This window comes from Nicotiana tomentosiformis, chromosome 2 (genome assembly GCF_000390325.3).
Source record: "Nicotiana tomentosiformis chromosome 2, ASM39032v3, whole genome shotgun sequence".
In the NCBI taxonomy this organism is placed as follows: domain Eukaryota; kingdom Viridiplantae; phylum Streptophyta; class Magnoliopsida; order Solanales; family Solanaceae; genus Nicotiana; species Nicotiana tomentosiformis.
Window position 1 is genome coordinate 99,703,280 of NC_090813.1, and position 20,173 is coordinate 99,723,452.

At 38.1% G+C, this 20,173-nt stretch overlaps 2 protein-coding genes across 2 annotated transcripts; both read right to left on the reverse strand.

Annotated features, from left to right (window-relative positions):
- Positions 1–511: 511 nt before the first annotated feature.
- On the reverse strand, positions 512–2,383 carry LOC104103392 (probable WRKY transcription factor 43). The gene is made up of 2 exons (XM_070195910.1): positions 1,923–2,383; positions 512–861 (listed from the first exon to the last, which is right to left on the reverse strand). The coding sequence occupies exons 1-2, from the start codon at positions 2,243–2,245 to the stop codon at positions 684–686; spliced, it is 501 nt and encodes a 166-aa protein (XP_070052011.1). The 5' UTR covers positions 2,246–2,383; the 3' UTR covers positions 512–683.
- A 6,449-nt stretch (positions 2,384–8,832) lies between these two features.
- LOC138905311 (uncharacterized) lies at positions 8,833–9,363 on the reverse strand. The gene has a single exon (XM_070193824.1). The coding sequence runs from the start codon at positions 9,361–9,363 to the stop codon at positions 8,833–8,835; it is 531 nt and encodes a 176-aa protein (XP_070049925.1).
- Between the last annotated feature and the right edge of the window lie 10,810 nt (positions 9,364–20,173).

Here is a 20,173-nt window from a genome sequence, read left to right on the forward strand (position 1 = left end):
GAACGAACTATGATCCTCTGCATAATTACAATAACTTTTGTTTCCTTTATTATTCATGTAAAAAAAATTATTATCGAACTTTCCAATTTAAGAAACAAAATCAGAATCACGTTCATACAACAAACAACTTATATGTTTTTATTCGTAAGATCGAACAAGTAACTTGACATGCATAATTGTTATAAACACATAAATAAAACGGCATATATGAGTCCAACCGTAATAGAATGGAACTAAGAGAGACGCCATGCATCAAAGGCAATGATGAAATATCATTGGTTTTTCAAGAAAATCCTCAAAGGCGACCAGCCTCCTCCATTCTAATTAAGTATGCTGCTATTGTTAGAGAAAAATGCAAGTGGCAACTGGCAACCATGAGAGGAAGGAGAGTAAGATGAAGTACAAACTAAAATCCAAAGTCAAAAAGTGAATATCAAAATAAAACAGAATCTTTTCATAGCAACCATGCATTATTCGTGAAATAATGTGTAGTAACGAGTACGTAGGAAAATTGTATCTCCAGAACTCATATGTTTTAATCAATAGTAAATACTATACATTTGTTTGATGCACTTACAACTCTAATGATCTTCAAGCAGCATTTATCTCTTGTTTTTAGCTACATCGACAGATTTTATACGTCCCCTTTAATTTATTTGGAAGCATAAAATTGAAATAATTAATTAATGGGGAGGAATAATATGCATCTGATGGAGGATTTGTTCAAAATTGTCAGTTGGCTTGTCAATAGGATGAGTGTGCATGCCTTCGTAAGTTGTCACCACAACTCCTTCATCTTTGGAAAGGCGTTGTACTTGCTTCTTCACATTGCATCCTTGATGTGTACATTTGTAGTAGCTTCTGCAAATTAACAAGAATCAACATACTATATTATATCGCCACCTCATCTGGAAACTAACTTAAATAGGTTCCGAATTGTCCTCTAGTATAATTACCAACATGGCTATGCAAAGATTCAATTTTTTGTCTTAACGCATGTGAGCTGCCAACGTTGTTGTCTATCTGAGTTTAAATTCTAACAAACTAGGAGATTTCTTTTCATTTGTTTAAGCTTTGATGGACACCGCCGTTATTCAAAAGAGAAAAAAGAATCTTCTTTATTGATCAGGTGTTAATTACACATAAAATGAGTGCAAGGTACTATATAATTACTCCTCAAGATTCTGTCATTAGCTAGCTAGCAGTCGTCTAGATTCAAGAGGGTCGAGGGGGTTCCTGGTGCTAATTATTAAGACCCGCAAGATCTTAATATTTATCAATATCAAATTTTCCCTTCTAATTATAATTAACCATCAAAATCTGACTAGCTCACCAAAAAAATGATAAAAGAACTAGAAAGACTATTGTTCCCTCATCTCTTCTGTTTAGTTCCTTTGTTCGAAATTAAAACATGTATACGGGCTATGACTGCTATCTCATATAATATTTCTAACTTAATTAAAAAGGTGACTATAAGTAGCATCTTATTTAAGATCGAAGAATGTTCATGTGTTTTTGAGTACTGGCGTGATATATATACCGCGATAATAACAACAACAACAAACCCAATGTAATCACTCAAGTGAGGTCTGAGGAAGATATTGTGTACGCAGATCTTACTCCTACCCTGTGAAGGTAAAAAGAGTACTGTTTCCAATAGATCCTCGATTGGCTCAAGGAAAGCATAGTCACAACAGTTTTGAAAAGAAATACGGTAGTGAAAAAGTCATGGAAAAAAAACAGTAACAACAACAAGAAAATAAGAAAATCGAAAATATATGGCAATAATAAGGGCACTAAATCACAGTTTAAATTTTTCATTCATAACAGTAAAACTAAAGATAAATTAAGTATATGATGAGACATAACAATACTACTCCATTTTAAGAAGGATAAGGTAGTGTTGGGACAAACGAAATTACCTTGGGTAGTTGTTGTTCTTGACAGCTTTTTGTCCATATTTTCTCCAGCGATAGCCATCATCAAGAATATCAACCTGGCTTCTTGTTTGGAAAGCAAATCTGGGCTTCTTAATTTTCTTATCCCCCTTCTTCTTAAGCGATGATATAATATTGGTAGTATGAGTTTCTGATGAAACAACTCCCACAGGGCTGTGTTTTATGTTGGATACGTGTTGCTCTCTTGCTGTAGAATTAGAATTCTCGGTCTTTAATCCCGAGATCCATCCATTCATAGAGTTGTAACAACATGTTGAACCAAGAAAGGGCATCCACTGATTCTCCATTTATTAGTAGGATAAAAGAGCACCTTAATATAAAGGAGCGCGGCTTGTCTGATAATTGTTGGCAACTACTAAGATGCTAGACAATTGTGAAACAAATGTTTGTATTAATTGACAAGATACATATATGATCAAAATGGTTAAAGTTGTAAAATAAAATGGAATATATAGTGATTTTGAAGGACTGGTATTTCCTAGATAATAATGTGGAAAATTAAAGTTACCGGCGGCTAGCTTGGTCAAGTCATCATTAACTTTGAGAATGAGAACAAGGAAATGAAAATTTGAGTGCGTAGAAAATTAGCACTTATAGCCAGTAGAATACGTGAAATACTTCCTGTCGTTGTCTCCACGGTATAGATTAAGAGGGAAAACTGGAAAAAAAATCAACTCCACGACCCGTACAGAGGGGCGGCTCAAGCACGAACAGGCCTAAAGCCAAAGTTTGATACGAGGCCTAAATTTTTAAAAGAAAGTTTTAAGATATATTTTTATTTGAAATCTATTCTTCTAACTTTTTGAGATATGAAGTTGTTAATAATTCTTTTTATAATCGATTTCTCTAATAATTCTTGCACGATTGATAATATAGTCAACCTATCTAATCTTTCTAAGATATTGTTGATCTTAGATAAGATTTTACAAAGCAATAGAAGTATAGAATGATTGGAAGCTTAAGAGTATTGTTGAACACTTGAACTAGTAAAATCTTAGAGAAAGAAGGTGAGTAATAAAATCTTGGAAAAAGAAGTGAGTAAGAATATCAAAGAGAAATACAAAAAATATGTAGGGTTTTCTGAAATATGAAGAAAATCAGGACAACACCAAATTATAATTTCCTTCTACAAAGAGGAAAACCCAATTATGATAAAAATGTCGTCCTTTCCTTCAAGAAACAGGAAACTAAATATGGTAAGAAAATCAGGACAACACCAACAGCTACACATAGAGTAATAATATTCCCGGATGTTGAATAAATCTTGAGTAGAAATAATTCTACGAGATTTTATTATTCTTTCTATCCAAAAGGAATTGTGGTGGTTGGAGCACGAGAATCTAAATTATCTAATTTTCAGAGTGAGTTCGAATATTATTCGAATAAATACACGTTAAGATATTAAATAAAATATATTAACACATTTTTTCTTATAATTACAATTATAATTATTTAATAACTTCTTATGTAATCAGAATCAATGGAAAAAAAATTTGACTTACAAATTGTAGTAACGTCAAAAAATTTGTAACATAGGGAGAAACATTTCTCCTTGTGTCGCTAGTTCAGAAAATCTTCGAGGAAGGGATGACACCGTTTAGTAATTTCTCGTGAAAAAATGCGCAAATTTTCTTCGATGGTTGTGAATGTCTAATTGATTTGTACAACTAGCAAATACTAGGTTGCATAATGGAAAAAAGAAGTTGACGACACTCAGAATTATGTTAAGTAATGCGTATAAGTGTATTTTGTCTTAGATAAAAACACTATGAATTATCCAAACAAGAATTCTTAGAACATCAAACAACCAAAAAGTACATGTAAGTAATTTTTGTTATAGGTAATTGTCACGACCCAAAATTCCATTACAGGCGCCGTGATGACACTTAGTCTCTAAAACTAAGTAAACCGATTATAATTACAATTCAAGCCAAATTTTTTTCTTTTTAAACATATAATTATAATACATGTGTCAAAACCAACAGTGAAAATAATTACAAACAACCTCCTAAGACCGGTAATACTGAGTCATGAACTCTAACTGAATACATGAAGTGATCTCAAGGATCGAATACTTAATATTGTTTTATTAATAATTAACAGTACAATAAAATAGAAAGACTCCAAGGGACTGTGACGACCAAGCAGCTCTACCTTGAATCCTAGTGATCACACTCTAACTCTGTCCGATTCCGGTATCTCAAATACCTGGCTCTGCACTAAAATGTGCATAAGTGTAGTATGAATACACCACAGTCGGTACCGAGTAAGTATCAAGACTAACCTCAGTGGAGTAGTGACGAGGTACCGTCAAGATACTCACTAGTCTAATAATATCTGCAATATAATATACAAAAATAATAAATAAATAAATATCTTTCCAATAAATATATTTCGAATATACTCCCTTCAAATAAATATCTTTCGAATAAAATTCTTTAAAATAAATCTCTTTCAAATATAATTCCTTCAAATAAATATCTTTCAAATAAAAGTCACCATATGATACCTCATTTCAAAATCATAAAAATATGGGTCTCGGCCCACTTTCATATTTACACGGCACCTTGTGCCAATTTCTCTATCATAGCCGCACGGACAACTCACGTGCCAATATCATCATCATTTACTCACGGCACCTCGTACCCACATTTCATATCACAATTGCACGGACAGTCCACGTGCCAATATCATCATTATTTACTCACGGCACCTCGTGTCCACATTTCATTTCATAATCTGTCTTGCAATAGCCACATGCTTCCAAATTTCAACATAGATCAGACTATTATCAATTTACCAACAACAAGACAAATTGCAGAATATATAAAAATAAACACAAGAAAAATCACAATATCACATGAAAATTACCAACGCAATGACCCCACATCGTCACAAAAAAATTACCAACACAATAATTCTACATCATCACATATCATCCCTGACAATAACTATCATTATCTCTCCTATAGCCACCCTTATCACTCCTATAATAGCCTCCCTTATCCCTCCGCCCTGACAATATCAATAGCCACCCTTATCGCTCCGTATAATAACCACCCTTATCATTCCGCCCAGACAATATCTCAACATACATAACCACGATGAAATGCCACCCTTATACCCACATGATATCAACGGTGAAATGCCACCCTTATATCCTCATAATAATAACTTAAATCACACAATAATTTACACGAAATATTATCACGACAACACAACACAATCAATTCTTATCACAATTTACCCAACAACCACAACCAATTCCAATGATATAGTAAAATCAATAAATTTCTCAAAAATAGCCCAAGGCTCCACACAACATATATAAAATCTCAAAAACAATCAATAGAGATAGAAAATACTCAGTATATGGCAACGCCTTCATTAATCTAAATTCTTGATAATTATATTAACGCCTCAGTTTAAACTTAGTTCATTAATTATTTGCAGATGGAAGAATCCATAATATAATTATTTCCAGGAAATATCAAATCAACAAACTCACAAAATTTACATAAATATTCAAGTAACAATCACATCAAATTGTCATGTAAAAATAAATTCAACAAACAAGGATTGAGGCATGGCAAATAGATGATTTAATAAATACCAATAATTATTCAATTTACTACACAGTAATACCTAAGACTTTAACCTAATAAAATTTGCACATATAAGCTGGAGTACGTACTCGTCACCTCTCGTACACGACTTTTCACATTTCTCAAATGGCACATAAGACTCGATGCCTAAGGGGTAATTTCCCCACTCAAGGTTAGGTAAGATACTTACCTTTTTGAAGTTATGTCGATATTCTAAAATTGCCTTTTTGCATGAATTGACCTCCGAATAGCTCAAATCTATCACAATTAATTGTATAACTTCATTAAAATTTATCGAAAATAATTTTGGATAATAAAACGTCGACTTAAAATTTTATTCTAAAAAGTCAACCAAAGTCAACGCGGGGCTCGCCTCTCAAAATCCGACAGAATTTTTACGGAATCTGAACACCCATTCCGATACGAGTTTAACCATACCAATTTTATCGAATTCTAATAACAAATCGTCCTCCAAATCTTGAATTTTCGATTTTGAACAATTTTACAAAAATTCCAATTTCCTCCATTAAAACTCGAATTAAACGATGAATATAACCATAGATTCATGAAATATAATCACTTTCGGATATAGAACACTTATTCCAGTCCAAGTCGTGAAGAAATCCTCAAAATCGCCCAAAAATCAAGCTCCAAAAATCTCAGTTGAAAATGAAGAAATGACAGATTTTTAATCTTTAATCTTCTGCCCAGATTCGCATTTGCGGACAAAAACTTCGCATTTGCGAATAAACAGTAACCTCCCATGAACAGTGTTCGCAATTGCGAACTGCACTAAAATCCAAAAATCATCGCAAATTACGAATGAACAGTAACCTTCAATGAACAGTGTTCGTAATTGCGATAAATTGTTCGCAATTGCGAATGAACAGTACCTCACCAGAAACCAGCAAACTCAAACTTTTCTAAAATGATCTGAAACCACCCCGAAACTCATCCGAAACCTCCCGAACACAAACCATATATGCATTTCAATCATAACATGATACGGACCTGCTCGCGCACTCAAAACACTGAAAAAAGTTTGTCTTAACTCGATATTGACCATGGTCAAATTTCCAAATTTCTGACCTTTACTAGTCTCTCAACAAATGATCCAAAAATACACCCAAGCCCCTCGCTACCCCGTCAAATCATACCAACAAGTCCCAAAACATGATAGGAACTTAGTCGAGGCCTCAAACCACATCAAACAATTCCAAGACTACGAATTGCGCCTCGAATCGATCAGGAATGACTTCAAATTCTATAATTTACGTCAAAACGTATTAAAACAATCAGGAATGACTTCAAATTTTACACGCGAGTCATCAATGATGTAATGGAGCTGTTCCAATTTTCGGAATCGAAATCCGACCTCGTTATAAAAAATTTGACCTTCGGTCGAACTTTCCAAAAATCTTATATTTCCAACATTCACCAAAATGCGTCAAATTGACCTACGAACTTCCACATCCAAATCCGTACATACGCCTATATCCAAAATCACCATACAAAGCTATTGAAACCATCAAAATTCTGTTCCGGGATCGTTTGCTCAAAAGTCAACTCTCTGGTCAACTATTTCCATTTAAGCTTCAATAAATGAGAATTGTTCTTTAAATTAAAGTCCGAATCTTCTGGAAACCAAACTCGATCATACAAACGGGTCATAATATATATTACGAAGCTTATCAGGACCTTAAGTCACAGAATGGGGCATTAATTCTTATAACGACAAGTCGGGTCGTTACATTCTCCCCCTCTTAAACATACGTTCGTCCTCGAACGTGCCAAGAATCTTTCTGAGGACTTAATTTACTGAATGTATTTACTGCACATATACTCACAGGTGATTCTACGTCACCATAAATTTAACAGGGGTCCGAGAATACCATCTCAGTTTAGATTACTTCTTTGATCCACATTTATACACTTTAAAACCAATTCTTTACACTCCAAACATTTTCAAAAAGCCTTATTTTCCATATTAACACATGGTATTAGTTTCACCCGTCTATAGCAACTCGTGCCTACGCACACATTATACGTATGTCCATAACCACATCTCTGATCATAATAGCCGTTCGTAATTTAATTTCAACATCCTCAATTAATCTCATATTAACCAAAATCTCATTTCAACTTTTCGTAACATTGACAGCAACACGCGAAGCATGAAAACCTCATAATTATTTATCCGAATTAACGAGTCGCATTTAACACCACCTAGACACTCGCCTTATAGGCTAACACTCAATGTTTACAACACGAATATGGCTAAATATGCACAGAAACATATAAAAGAATTATCAAAAAAGCCTAGCAGGCATGACTCCTTATTAATACTATAGTACAATTTTAATTTCACAAAGGGAGAATTTAAACTCATAAGTTTTTCACCACAAGGACATCGCCCTTATATAACTTCCACCGCGGCTTGTAGCCCAGTTCAAATATTTCACATCATATAAAAGAATGCGAGGATCTCGTCCTCAACTCCGAATCACAAGTATTTTGCACATTGTGCCAACTGAAATTTTCCATTTCCTTTCTTTCTTCTTTTTAATAAATTCCATAAATAATTTTCACAACACATAATGAACCCCCATACCGGTAGGGCATATAATTCATAAAATTGAATTCAATTATTCTGAAATCACATCAAAACCCACTGTAGAGAGTAATAGGAAGTCACTTTTGGACTTATAGTCCTCAATAGTGTACAAAATAAAAATGATAGACACGGGCTATCATCATCGAATCTCCCAACAAGGATAAACATATAAGTGGGTCATAAAATTCGAAGCTCACCCATAAGAGGAGCATAATAAGAGGACTCACCTCAATATTCACAACAGAATCGAATTAAGGAAAAATTTCCTTTTATAACAAATCAGGATCATACCTGTAACAACACCATCTGGTGTAGTGGCCTCAGCCACACCATAGAAAATATATCAATGGGTTGGGCCTCCCCCTCTAGCGCGTCCTATACCCGCATGTCCTCCATCTCTAACTGGTTGTGCACGTGGGGTAGTAACTACATTGGAGCCCGTAGCCTGAGTGTTCTGATAGAATCCACCCCTCCCAAGTCTGGGACAATCTCTCATGATGTGCCTAGTATCCCCACACTCATAATAACCCCTCTAAGGTCACAACTGCTCGTGCTGAGTCTGTGCCGGATAGCTGGAATAACCACTGTAAGAATTTCGTGTCGCTGGTGTACTGTAAGAACATACTGGAGCACCCCGAGTAATCTGATATGCGGACTAAGCTGGCCGACTGCTCGAGCCTCCGCCATAATGGGTCATAGCTGATGAGTAAAATCCACTGAACCCTCTAGAGCTTCGAGACCTTTTGTCCTCCTTAGACTCCCTTTCCTCACCTAGAATACCCCCAATCCTCCACGCAATCTCCACTACTTGCTGAAATGGGGTATTAGTTTGCAACTCTAGAGCCATGCATATTTTAAGATCATAATCGAGCCCCTCAATGAATCTGCGAGTCCACTCTCTGGCTGTATGTACCAAGATAGGTGTGTTTCGGGCTAACTCACTGAACCTGATAGCATATTCTGACACCGTCATAATGCCCTGACGCAACCGTTCAAACTCTATGCGCCACGCATCTCGGAGAGTCTGGGGAACAAACTCTTTCAAAAATATCTCTGTAAACTGAGCCCAAATAGGTGGTATTGCATTGGCTGGTCTACCTTCTTCATAGACTTGCCAACATTGATACGCTGCTCCTGACAGCTGAAATGTAGTAAAGGCAACTCTGCTCACTTCCACAATACCCATGGTGTGGAGAATACTGCGACACTTTTCTAGAAATCCCTAAGCATCCTCAGTAGATATGCCACTAAAAGTAGGTGGACTATACCTCTTTAATCTCTCTAGTCTCTTATGTTCTTCTTCTGATGCCTCTGGCCTGACCTCAGGCTGAACCGGAATAACAGGTTGTACTGGTACTACACCCGGAACCTGACCAATGTTAACTTGCTGCTATGGAATATGGGCGGTAAGAGTTTGAGTTACTCCCCCAGTCTATGAAATATTTGGTGCAATAGAGATAAATCCAGCCTGAGTTAACGTACCGAATATATTCAAGAACTATGCTAAAGTCTCCTGAAGTCCGGGGGTTACAACAAGTGCTTCTGGTACTTGTCCCCAAACTGGAGCTACTGGCGGCTCCTCAACTGCTGCTCTAACAAGTGCTCTAGTTGCGGCACGTGCCCTTCCTTGGCCTCTACCTCGGCCCCGGACTCTTGCGGCCCTATCAGAATGTGCGGGTGCCTACTCAGCAGACCCGGTAGCACGCGTCCTCACCATCTGTGAGAGAATAAAGATACAAAGGCTCAAATTCAAATTTCAACAAATTCCGCACGACATGAATGATAGAAGTGGAAATTTCCTAACAGTTCTGTTGCCTCTCGAAGATAAGTACATACGTCTCCGTACCAATCCGCAAGACTCTACTAGACTCGTTCGTGACTCGTAGAACTTATGAACCTAGAGCTCTAATACCAACTTGTCACAACCCAAAATCTCACCACATGCGTCGTGATGGCACTTAGTCTCTAAGACTAAGTAAGCCGATTATAATTACAATTCAAGCCAATTTGTTTTCTTTTTAAACATATAATTATAATACATGTGTCAAAACCAACAGCGAAAATAATTACAAACAACCTCCCAAGACTGGTAATACTGAGTCACGAACTCTAACTGAATATATGAAGTGCTCTAAAGGTTCGAATACTCAACACTGTTTTATTAATAATTAACAGTACAATAAAATGGAAAGACTCCAAGGGACTTCTACGACCAAACAACTCTATCTTGAATCCTTGCGATCACACTCTAACTCTATCCGAGTCCGATATCTCAAATACCTGGCTCTGCACAAAAATGTGCAGAAGTGTAGTATGAGTACACCATAGTCGGTACCCAGTAAGTATCAAGACTAACCTCAGTGGAGTAGTGACAAGGTACTGTCAAGACACTCGCTAGTCCAATAACATGTGCGATATAGTATACAAAATTAATAGGAAACAAATAACAATGATGGCAACAATAATCAACCAGTAATATACACAACAGGTCAACAAAAATACCATAAATATTGCTCAACAAATAATGAATATAAGTACAATAAATTAATCAAGTCCTTCAAATATAAATCTTTCGCCTATATGTTTTTCAAATAATAATCTTCAGGATATAATACTTTCCAATAAATTTATTTCGAATATACTACCTTCAAATAAATATCTTTCGAATAAAACTCAGCATGTGACACCTCATTTCAAATCATAAAAATACGGGTCTCAGCCCATTTTCATATTTATACGGCACCTCGTGCCGATTTCTCTATCACAACCGCACAGACAACTCACGTGTCACGACCCAAAATCTATTAAAACTCATGATGGCACCGGACACCGCTGTTAGGCTAGCAAAAAATAAATACTTAATTTGGTTCTCATCTTAATATTTTAGAATTCATATTTTTCTTCAATTAAACAGTAAAAGATGGAATCTACAGTGTGAATAATAATATTTTACAATAATTTCAATGCAGTTCAACCCATAATTGCCCCAAAACCAGGTGTCACAAGTGCATGAGCCTCGACTAGGAATGTAAACTAAAATACAACATCTGTCCGGAATACAAATTTGGATAGGAGAAATATAAATACTATGAAGGTGACTCTGCTAGCTGCGGACTCGTAATGTCGAATGCAGCTCACCTAAGTCCCCGCAATAACCGCGCCTTTGCGCCCACAAAGCCACTAGACATATATGCACATGCACAAAAATGTGCAGCAAATGTAGTATAAGTACGTAAATCAATGCATACCCAGCAAGTATCCCGCCTAACCTCGAAGAAGTAGAGACGAGAGGTCGATTTTGACACTTATTATGGGCTAAAAATAAAATGACAATGATATAATTAAGCATGGATTACGTAGAACGGCTGTAAGCTCAATATCATGAAATAAGTAAACAATTATTTTGTTCATAAGAAATTTCGAAATTTATTTTCGTCATTTAAATTTTTTTGTATCTTAGGCCAATGAAAGCAATATCAATTATTATCAATTCCAAAAATATATCATGCGCAAATCATGCTGAGGTCGTACGACCCTCTCCAACATAAATATTTAAACTGTGCACTGCCGAGGGTCGAACGGCGCAAACCATAGATGCATCTATTTAACCTGCTGAGGCGTTCGGCCCGCTCCACAAAAGAAATACATTAAACAGCCAATTCAAGATTTATTAAGGGGCAAATATTCCAAAAATTTTGAATTCCCATTTAACGGTCAAGTAAAAGAAGGTTAACCTTTTTACAATTCCTTTATCGAGTTTCTAAATGTTTTAAACAATTAATTTAAAATGTAGGGCACAACATCACAAGTACAATATGATATGGGTCCTAGACTACCCGGACATAAGCATAATAGTAGCTACGCACGGACTCTCATCACCTCTTGCGTACGTAGCCCCCACAAATAGGAGCACCTAATGATTTGATTCACCTATAGGATAAATTTCCTCTTTCAAGGTTAGAAAGGAGACTTACCTCGCTCCGAAATTCCATAACCGGCTCCCAAGCCCTTCCAACAATTCAAACCGATGCCCAAACGCTCCAACACTAGTCAATAAATGTGCAAACCCATAAATATATACTCTAATACACATTATAATTCAATTTACAACAAATTCCTAACTCCGCTTGAAAAGTCGATAAAAATCACACTCGCGCTCACGTTCCCGGATTCCGAAAATTTTCGAAGATAAGCTTTACCCATGACACCACGAACTCAAATATATAATTTATTCCTAATTTCATGTCCATTTTCGTGGTCAAAATCCAAAAATATCCATTTTCTAGGTTTTCTACCAAAATCCCGAAGTTTTACAAATTTTCAAGTCTAAATCCATATATAATCTAAGTATTTAACTTATTATATGTGGGAATCACTTACCTTGACATAGATGATGAAAATCTCCCTTCCAAGAGCTCTAAAAATCGCCCAACCAAATAAAAAATGGCAGAAATGAACCCAAACCCCGCTTTAAAAAACATTCTGCCTAGCCCGACTTTCGGGATCTGCGTTACACCAGCCACACTAGCGGAAATTCCATCGCAGGTGCGGCTCCAGCTCTGCCCAACAATCCCCGCATATGCGCCCCATGAAGCGCATTTGCGCGTCCGCTCCTGCGGCTCCGCACCTGCAGTCAAAACCTCGCAGGTGTGGTTACTCCAGATACCAGCTGCCTTAGCATTTCTTCCAAGTCTAAACTCGATCCGTTAACCATCCGGAATCCACCCGAGGCCTCGGGACCTCAACAAAATATACCAACATGTCCCAAAACATATTACGGACTTAGTCGAGCCTTTAAATCAAATCAAACAACGCTAAAAACATGAATCACCCTCCAATTCAAACTTAATGAACTTTGACACTTCAAACTTCTACAATCGATGCCGAAACCTATCAAATCACGTCCGTTTGACCTCAAATTTCGCACACAAGTCACATTCGACATTACAGACCTATTCCAACTTCTAGAATCAAAATCCGACCCCGATATCAAAAAGTCCACTCCCGGTCAAACTTCTTAAAATTAACCAAATTTCCAACTTTTGCCCAAATGACCCCAAAATGACCTACGGACCTCCAAATCCACTTCTAGACGCGCTCCTAAGACCGGAATCATCATACAGAGCTATTCCCAGACTCGGAATCCCAAACGGACGTTGATATCATTGAAATGCACTTCAACTCAAATTTATGAAATTTTTCCAAAAATGCCAACTTCCACAATAGGCGCTGAAACTCTCCCGGGTCATCCAAAACCCGATCCGTACATACACCAAGTCCAAAATCACCATACGAACCTGTTGGAACATTCAAATCTCGATTTCGAGGTCGTTTACTTAAAAATCACACTTTAGTCAATTCTTCCAACTTAAAGCTTCGAAAATTAGAATCTTCTTTCCAAATCAACTCCGAACTTACGAAATCAAATTCCGACCACGCGCACAAGTCATAATACCTGAAGTGAAACTACTCAAGGATTCAAACCGCCGAACGGCGCGCTGGAGCTCAAAACGACCTTTCTAGTCGTTACATTCTCTCTCACTTAAACATACGTTCGTCCTCGAACTTGATTAGAACTTCTCTGGAGTTTTCTGAAATTGTTGGTCAATACCTCGTGCGCCTACCCGTGCTACCACAACCTAGTTGAGCACACTAGCTCAAGCCAATCTGATGATCTTCCTCTTTATTTAGTCAAGTAAGTCTTAGAGTCAAATTCCAACATCCAGAATTCTCCACCAGACATGTTTCCAACATACGAACATCGTATTAATCACTACATACTGCACCAAACATGATTGTATACGCTTACTAAATTCTTACCATGCACCGCATAATTCACATGACCAAACTAACATCCTCCGATAACAATAGCCGAAATTCCACGAATCTGATGCCCATAATACATTTCATGACACATACAAGTCCTGATCCAACTCTTGAAATGCTGCCACGACGGAAAACATGTGCAGAAATTCATAACCAACTGCTGAGTCAACAAATCATTGGGTTTATCTTCTTGACAAGAACCATTACCACATTATGAAACAAATAACGATATCTGCTCTCTAATATGCTTCATATAAATCTGATCGCACTGATCCCAGGTCGAAAAAATCTCGTCTCACCCAGTACAAGTCGTTCCGGCGATAAGCCACCACAAACACTACCAAAGGTCTCATATGATGCCACCATGTGCCAACGATCCACAAACTCGAATATGGTACATAAGGAAAACGAACTTTGTAAAAGACTACTCAACTCACGCAACTAATTTAAACAACCAAAAATATGTTATGAACCTTCCCAGGAACTGAGAAGCAAAACACATAAGAATACGTACAGGGAAGTGTACTCAACATCACACTGTTGCGGCATGCAACCTGATCCACACATGACACCATTGTGGCATGCAACCCGATCCAATCATGATACCCATTGCATCGTGCAACCCAATCCAAACAACATTTCCATGGTGGTGTACCACCCGATCTGCACATAGTAATAAGTGGGGAAATACACATCAAACCAGAAATGTTTATACCTTACGAAATGCCTGAATATCAACCATAAGCACGCCAAGTGCATAATACAAATCCTGAGGAGATAGGTAGCGTCATACACTATAAAACCCGAGCACAACTAAGGTGCGATATATGATCTTCATCTCGAGAGCCATCCTGCTCATATAACACCACCACTAACCTCAAAATATTGTACAATTAATCAAGAAAACTCACGACCCACATGGCACAATAGAGTAATACATGAAATAGCTGGCGAAAAAATTAACATTCCATGCCCAAATACTCCTCCATAAGGAATGCTATGCTTAATGAACACACTAGGCTGGTGTAGAATACACATCCACATCTGGACCCATCAACGGACCCCAAACCGATTCTGATCATAACATGCTTGGTCAAATACCCTCTCAAGGATCCACAATGACCTTTTTCCCATGACATACAAGAATAGCCGTCGAATCCGGAACAAACTTCTACAACTTACAACCAACTGAATACAGCGCCTTTCAGGCCTAAACTCTCACATTAGCGATAGTACCAAATCTCCACACTTGGTTTCAATATTTAATCAATCAAGTGACTACATGTCACACTTATACAATCTTCCTGTGGGATACACTCCCACGACCATCCGCACCAAGTAACAAGTCTGCACATCCATACCACCAGTCACACTAATGCTGAAAAGCAAATCAAGAAACTTCAAATTAGTACACAAAGCCTCTTACACAGGACATCAATCTCAGGTGACTCTAAGGACAATACTAGCTTACTCTAAGCATCTGAATTCTTCCCTACTTATCTGAGCTCGTGACATTCTTGTTGACATCAACTATAACCTTGATCCTCAACTTCCAATTCCCATGCCGCTCACTGGACCTAACATACCAATACGCAAGAATACAAGAATTTTATCATAACTCCCGAACCACCAATAGGGTACACAGTTCATCATATAGAAACTTTTCAGTTAACTCATTTCAGGAGAACCATTGCCCCACGTGACTGAATTCCCATAACCGCAAAAAATACAAACCTCGAGTGGTGGTCTAAACCACCATAATTCTTTCGGGCTCCATCTACACATAACATGCCATAATACTCGAATGCCTCCAAATAAGATCAATTACGGCGGCCGTCAAACCTCGCACGTACCGCCACAAATCACATGTATACTTAACACACTGAAGGAACTGATCATTGCCACCATCATGCCAATTCAACCATTGCTAACCTAATCCGACTTCTTCTAATTTACTCTGGACTTGCCTTAGAAATAATAATAGCTCCATTTAAAACATAACAAACCCAAATCCGCACTCATCCGGAGTAACCTTATTTCACGAGACCATGTTCTCTCAAAACCCACGAACCATCACATACTTTCCTTGTGCGCATATTCGCATCTTCAATGGGTACACTCATTATGATAATTTCCCTATTATTCCGAAGTTATTTTCTCCCATTCTTCCACTGCTACACTGCATACCGAAGATAACATAGAACACTCCAAGCCCCTTTTATAATTCGCTGCAACAGCTCGATACCTAACCATACTACGAACTCGAAATTCTTAGGCACCTCACTTTAAATTTTGAATCCACTAGGACCGTTGCTGAGAGTCACGCACTCTGATTTCGTCCCGAATATAATCAAACCCCAAGGCTCTGCTAGCACATGAACACCCTCTCAAAGAAGCACCTGACTGAATCACTTTCCTTATAAATCTCATCTACACAAAGCATAAACTCCGAGTCTTCCCAAAGCCCGAACATGAATCGATAAGACCAACTGTAGCACACATTCCTCAAATCCTTGGCTCAAATCACCAATGATGTTCTCTTTCTTTAGTCGTAATAACCCACCAATATGCCGATAACCAGAAACCTCACAAGCAGATAACCATGCAATCCAATCATAGATGGTGGGTCTCTCCCACTTAGCTTGAAGCTACCATTGCATAACTCTGGAACCCACCGAGACTCCTTATCCTCCATTGACATGATTTTGCACAATCAACCCGCCAAATTCCTCGAAATCCTTATGTCAAGCATTTTATGAACATTCTGAATCGCTAGCCATATTCACATATTCGACCTGTTACTGGATAGCCAGAAAAATCCTTCGTCGAGGCTTTGTCGACACCACGCAACTGCCAGGCTGCTCACAGGAGATGACTCACCTGTGGAAAGTCCATGCCGACACCTTCCAACGATGCTGCACTGAGTACCATTACTATGAAATCCTTAAACCATCCTGTGCCCATGCTCATTCAACCAGTTGTACAAGCCCGTTCACTCCCCATTGACATCAACTAAATGTGCGACGATACATTCCAATCCAAATTCATGTTGTATCCTTCTTCATATCAAGCAACTCCTTCCTATCGCACCCAATCTTCCTCAATATAGCAGCCAATATTCCAAATCAAGCACGTAGACCTAATCACTGTCCACCATGAATCCCATATCACTCTAACTTCCCCCAAGGCGTATGGCTATCCCACCACAGAACCCGTATGCTGCTCTACCACTCTCCCATTTTGCTCAAACCCTCTCCTTTAAGCAACTACCCGACTTATGTTTCCTTATACTTGGCCTTCTAGAAGTTTAACCACCGCAAGTCACCTCCCACATGTCCTTCCTCACCCTTCGTTGCCCAGTTGTTGCCTTAAGTCAAAATTCATCTCTGTAGCACCCGAACCAACAGATTACCTCCAACTCTAAACCTCCCCGAAGATCATCCTCCTCGTGCCGTCAGCATTAGAAATACCCATTTAAATTACGAAATTACTACACTGCATTGTCTCTGACAACCGCTTCTCCGGCACTATCTCACACTACTATTCCCCGAAGGTAAATTGATGAAGACCATGACACCGACGAACCTTAACGCATTCAACAAGGACGACGACACCACATCACAGATGAAATTTCCACCACGCTTGAAAATACCAAGTCTTGTTACTCCATCAACCCAAACCTAAACATTTATAGTCTGATTGCCTTTCCTCCACCGGAAATAATATACCGAATCTCTGAATTATGCACTGAGTAAACCTCCTTCCAAGTCATTCACTGCCTCGATGCATAAACAAGCATCCTACCATTACATAAACACTATGCGATAGCAAGGCACGAATTGTCATATCAATCAATGCCAACTCTCAAAACCTTAGGTAATACTGATATTGAGCTGAAACGATAGAACGACCTTCCACAAGGCGACGACAATAGCCCAAAGCAAATTCGCAGGGAGAAACATCCTGCACCACATCTGTAGTATCATTTAAATTCCTCGATTCCCAATTAATAACAAGCGCTTCATGTCGCATAAGATTGAATAGGAAGGAAATGAAGGCATAAGCCTCAAAGGAATCAAATCGCACGATGAAGAATCAAGAAGAAAAGTGCTCCTAACAGTCTTGTAACCTCTCGAAGATAAGTACAGACGTCTCCGTACCGATCTGCAAGACTCTACTAGACTCGCTCATGACTTGTGAGACCTAAGTGAACCTAGTGCTCTGATACCATATTGTCACGACCCAAAATCCATTAAAGGCCGTGATGGCGTCGGACACCGCTGTCAGGCAAGCCAAAAATAAATACTTAATTTGGTTATCATCTTAATATTTTAGAAATCATATTTTTCTTCAATTAAACAATAAAAGATGGAATCTACAGTGTGAATAATAATATTTTACAACAATTTCAATACAGTTCAACCCATAATCACCCCAAAACCAGGTGTCACAAGTGCATGAGCCTCTACTAGGAATGTAAAATAAAATACAACATCTGCCCGGAATACAAATTCGCACAGGAGAAATATAAATACTCTGAAGGAGACTCTGCTGGCTGCGGACTCGTAACGTCGAATGCAGCTCACCTAAGTCCCCGCAATAACCGCGCCTCTGCGCCCACAAGGCCACTAGACATATATGCACCTGCACAAAAATGTACAGCAAATGTAGTATAAGTACGTAAATCAACGCATACCCAGCAAGTATCCCGCCTAACCTCGAAGAAGTAGAAACGAGGGGTCGACTTCGACACTTACTATGGGCTAAAAATAAAATGACAATGATATAATTAAGCATGGATTACGTAGAACGGCTGTAAGCTCAATATCATGAAATAAGTAAACAATTCTTTTGTTCATAAGAAATTTCCAAATTTATTTTCGTCATTTAACATTTTTTGTATCTCGGGCCAATGAAAGCAATATCAATTATTATCAATTCCAAAAATATATCATGCGCAAATCATGCCGAGGTCGTACGGCCCGCTCCAACATAAATATTTAAAATGTGCACTACCGAGGGTCGAACGACGTGAACCATAGATGTATCTATTTAACCTGCCGAGGCGTTCGGCCCGCTCCACAAAAAGAAAACACATTAAACAACCAATTTAAGATTTATTAAGGGGCAAATATTCCAAAAATTTTGAATTCCCATTTACCGGTCAAGTAAATGAAGTTTAATCTTTTTACAATTCCTTTATCGAATTTCTAAATGTTTTAAACAATTAATTTAACAAGTAGGGCACAACATCGCAAGTACAACATGATATGGGTCCTAGACTACTCAGACATAAACATAATTGTAGCTACGCACGGACTTTTGTCACCTCGTGCATACGTAGCCCCCACAAATAGGAGAAACTAATGATTTGATTCACCTATGAGGTTAATTCCCTCTTACAAGGTTAGAAAGGAGACTTACCTCGCTCCAAAATTCCATAACCGGCTCCCAAGCCCTTCTTACAACTCAAACCGATGCCCAACGCTACAAAACTAGTCAATAAATGTGCAAACCCATAAATATACTCTAATACACATTTTAATTCAATTTACAACAAATTCCTAACTCCGCTTGAAAAGTCGATAAAAATCACCCTCGGGCCCACGTACTGGGATTCCTAAACTTTTCAAAGATAAGCTTTACCCATGACACTACGAACTCAAATATAATATTTATTCCAAATTCCATGTTCAATTTCGTGGTCAAAATCCAAAAATATCCATTTTCTAGGTTTTCTACTAAAATCCCAAATTTCCACAAATTTTCAAGTCTAAATCCATATAAAATCCAAGTATTTAACTTGCAATAGGTGGGAATCACTTATCTTGACATAGATGACGCAAATCTCCCTTCTAAGAGCTCCAAAATTCACCTAACAAAATGAAAAATGGGTGAAATGAACCCAAACCCCACTTTAAAAAACCTTTTGCCCAGTCCGACTTTCCGCATCTGCGGTACACCAGCCGCACCTGCGGAAATTCCATCGCAGGTGTGGCTCTAGCTCGACCCAACAATCCCTGCATCTGTGCCCCATGTAGCGCATCTGCGCGTCCGCTTCTGCGGCTCCGCACCTACGGCCAAAACCTCGCAGGTGCGGTTACTCCAGATACCAGCTTCCTTAGCATTTCTTCCAAGTCCAAACTCGATCCGTTAACCATCCGAAATCC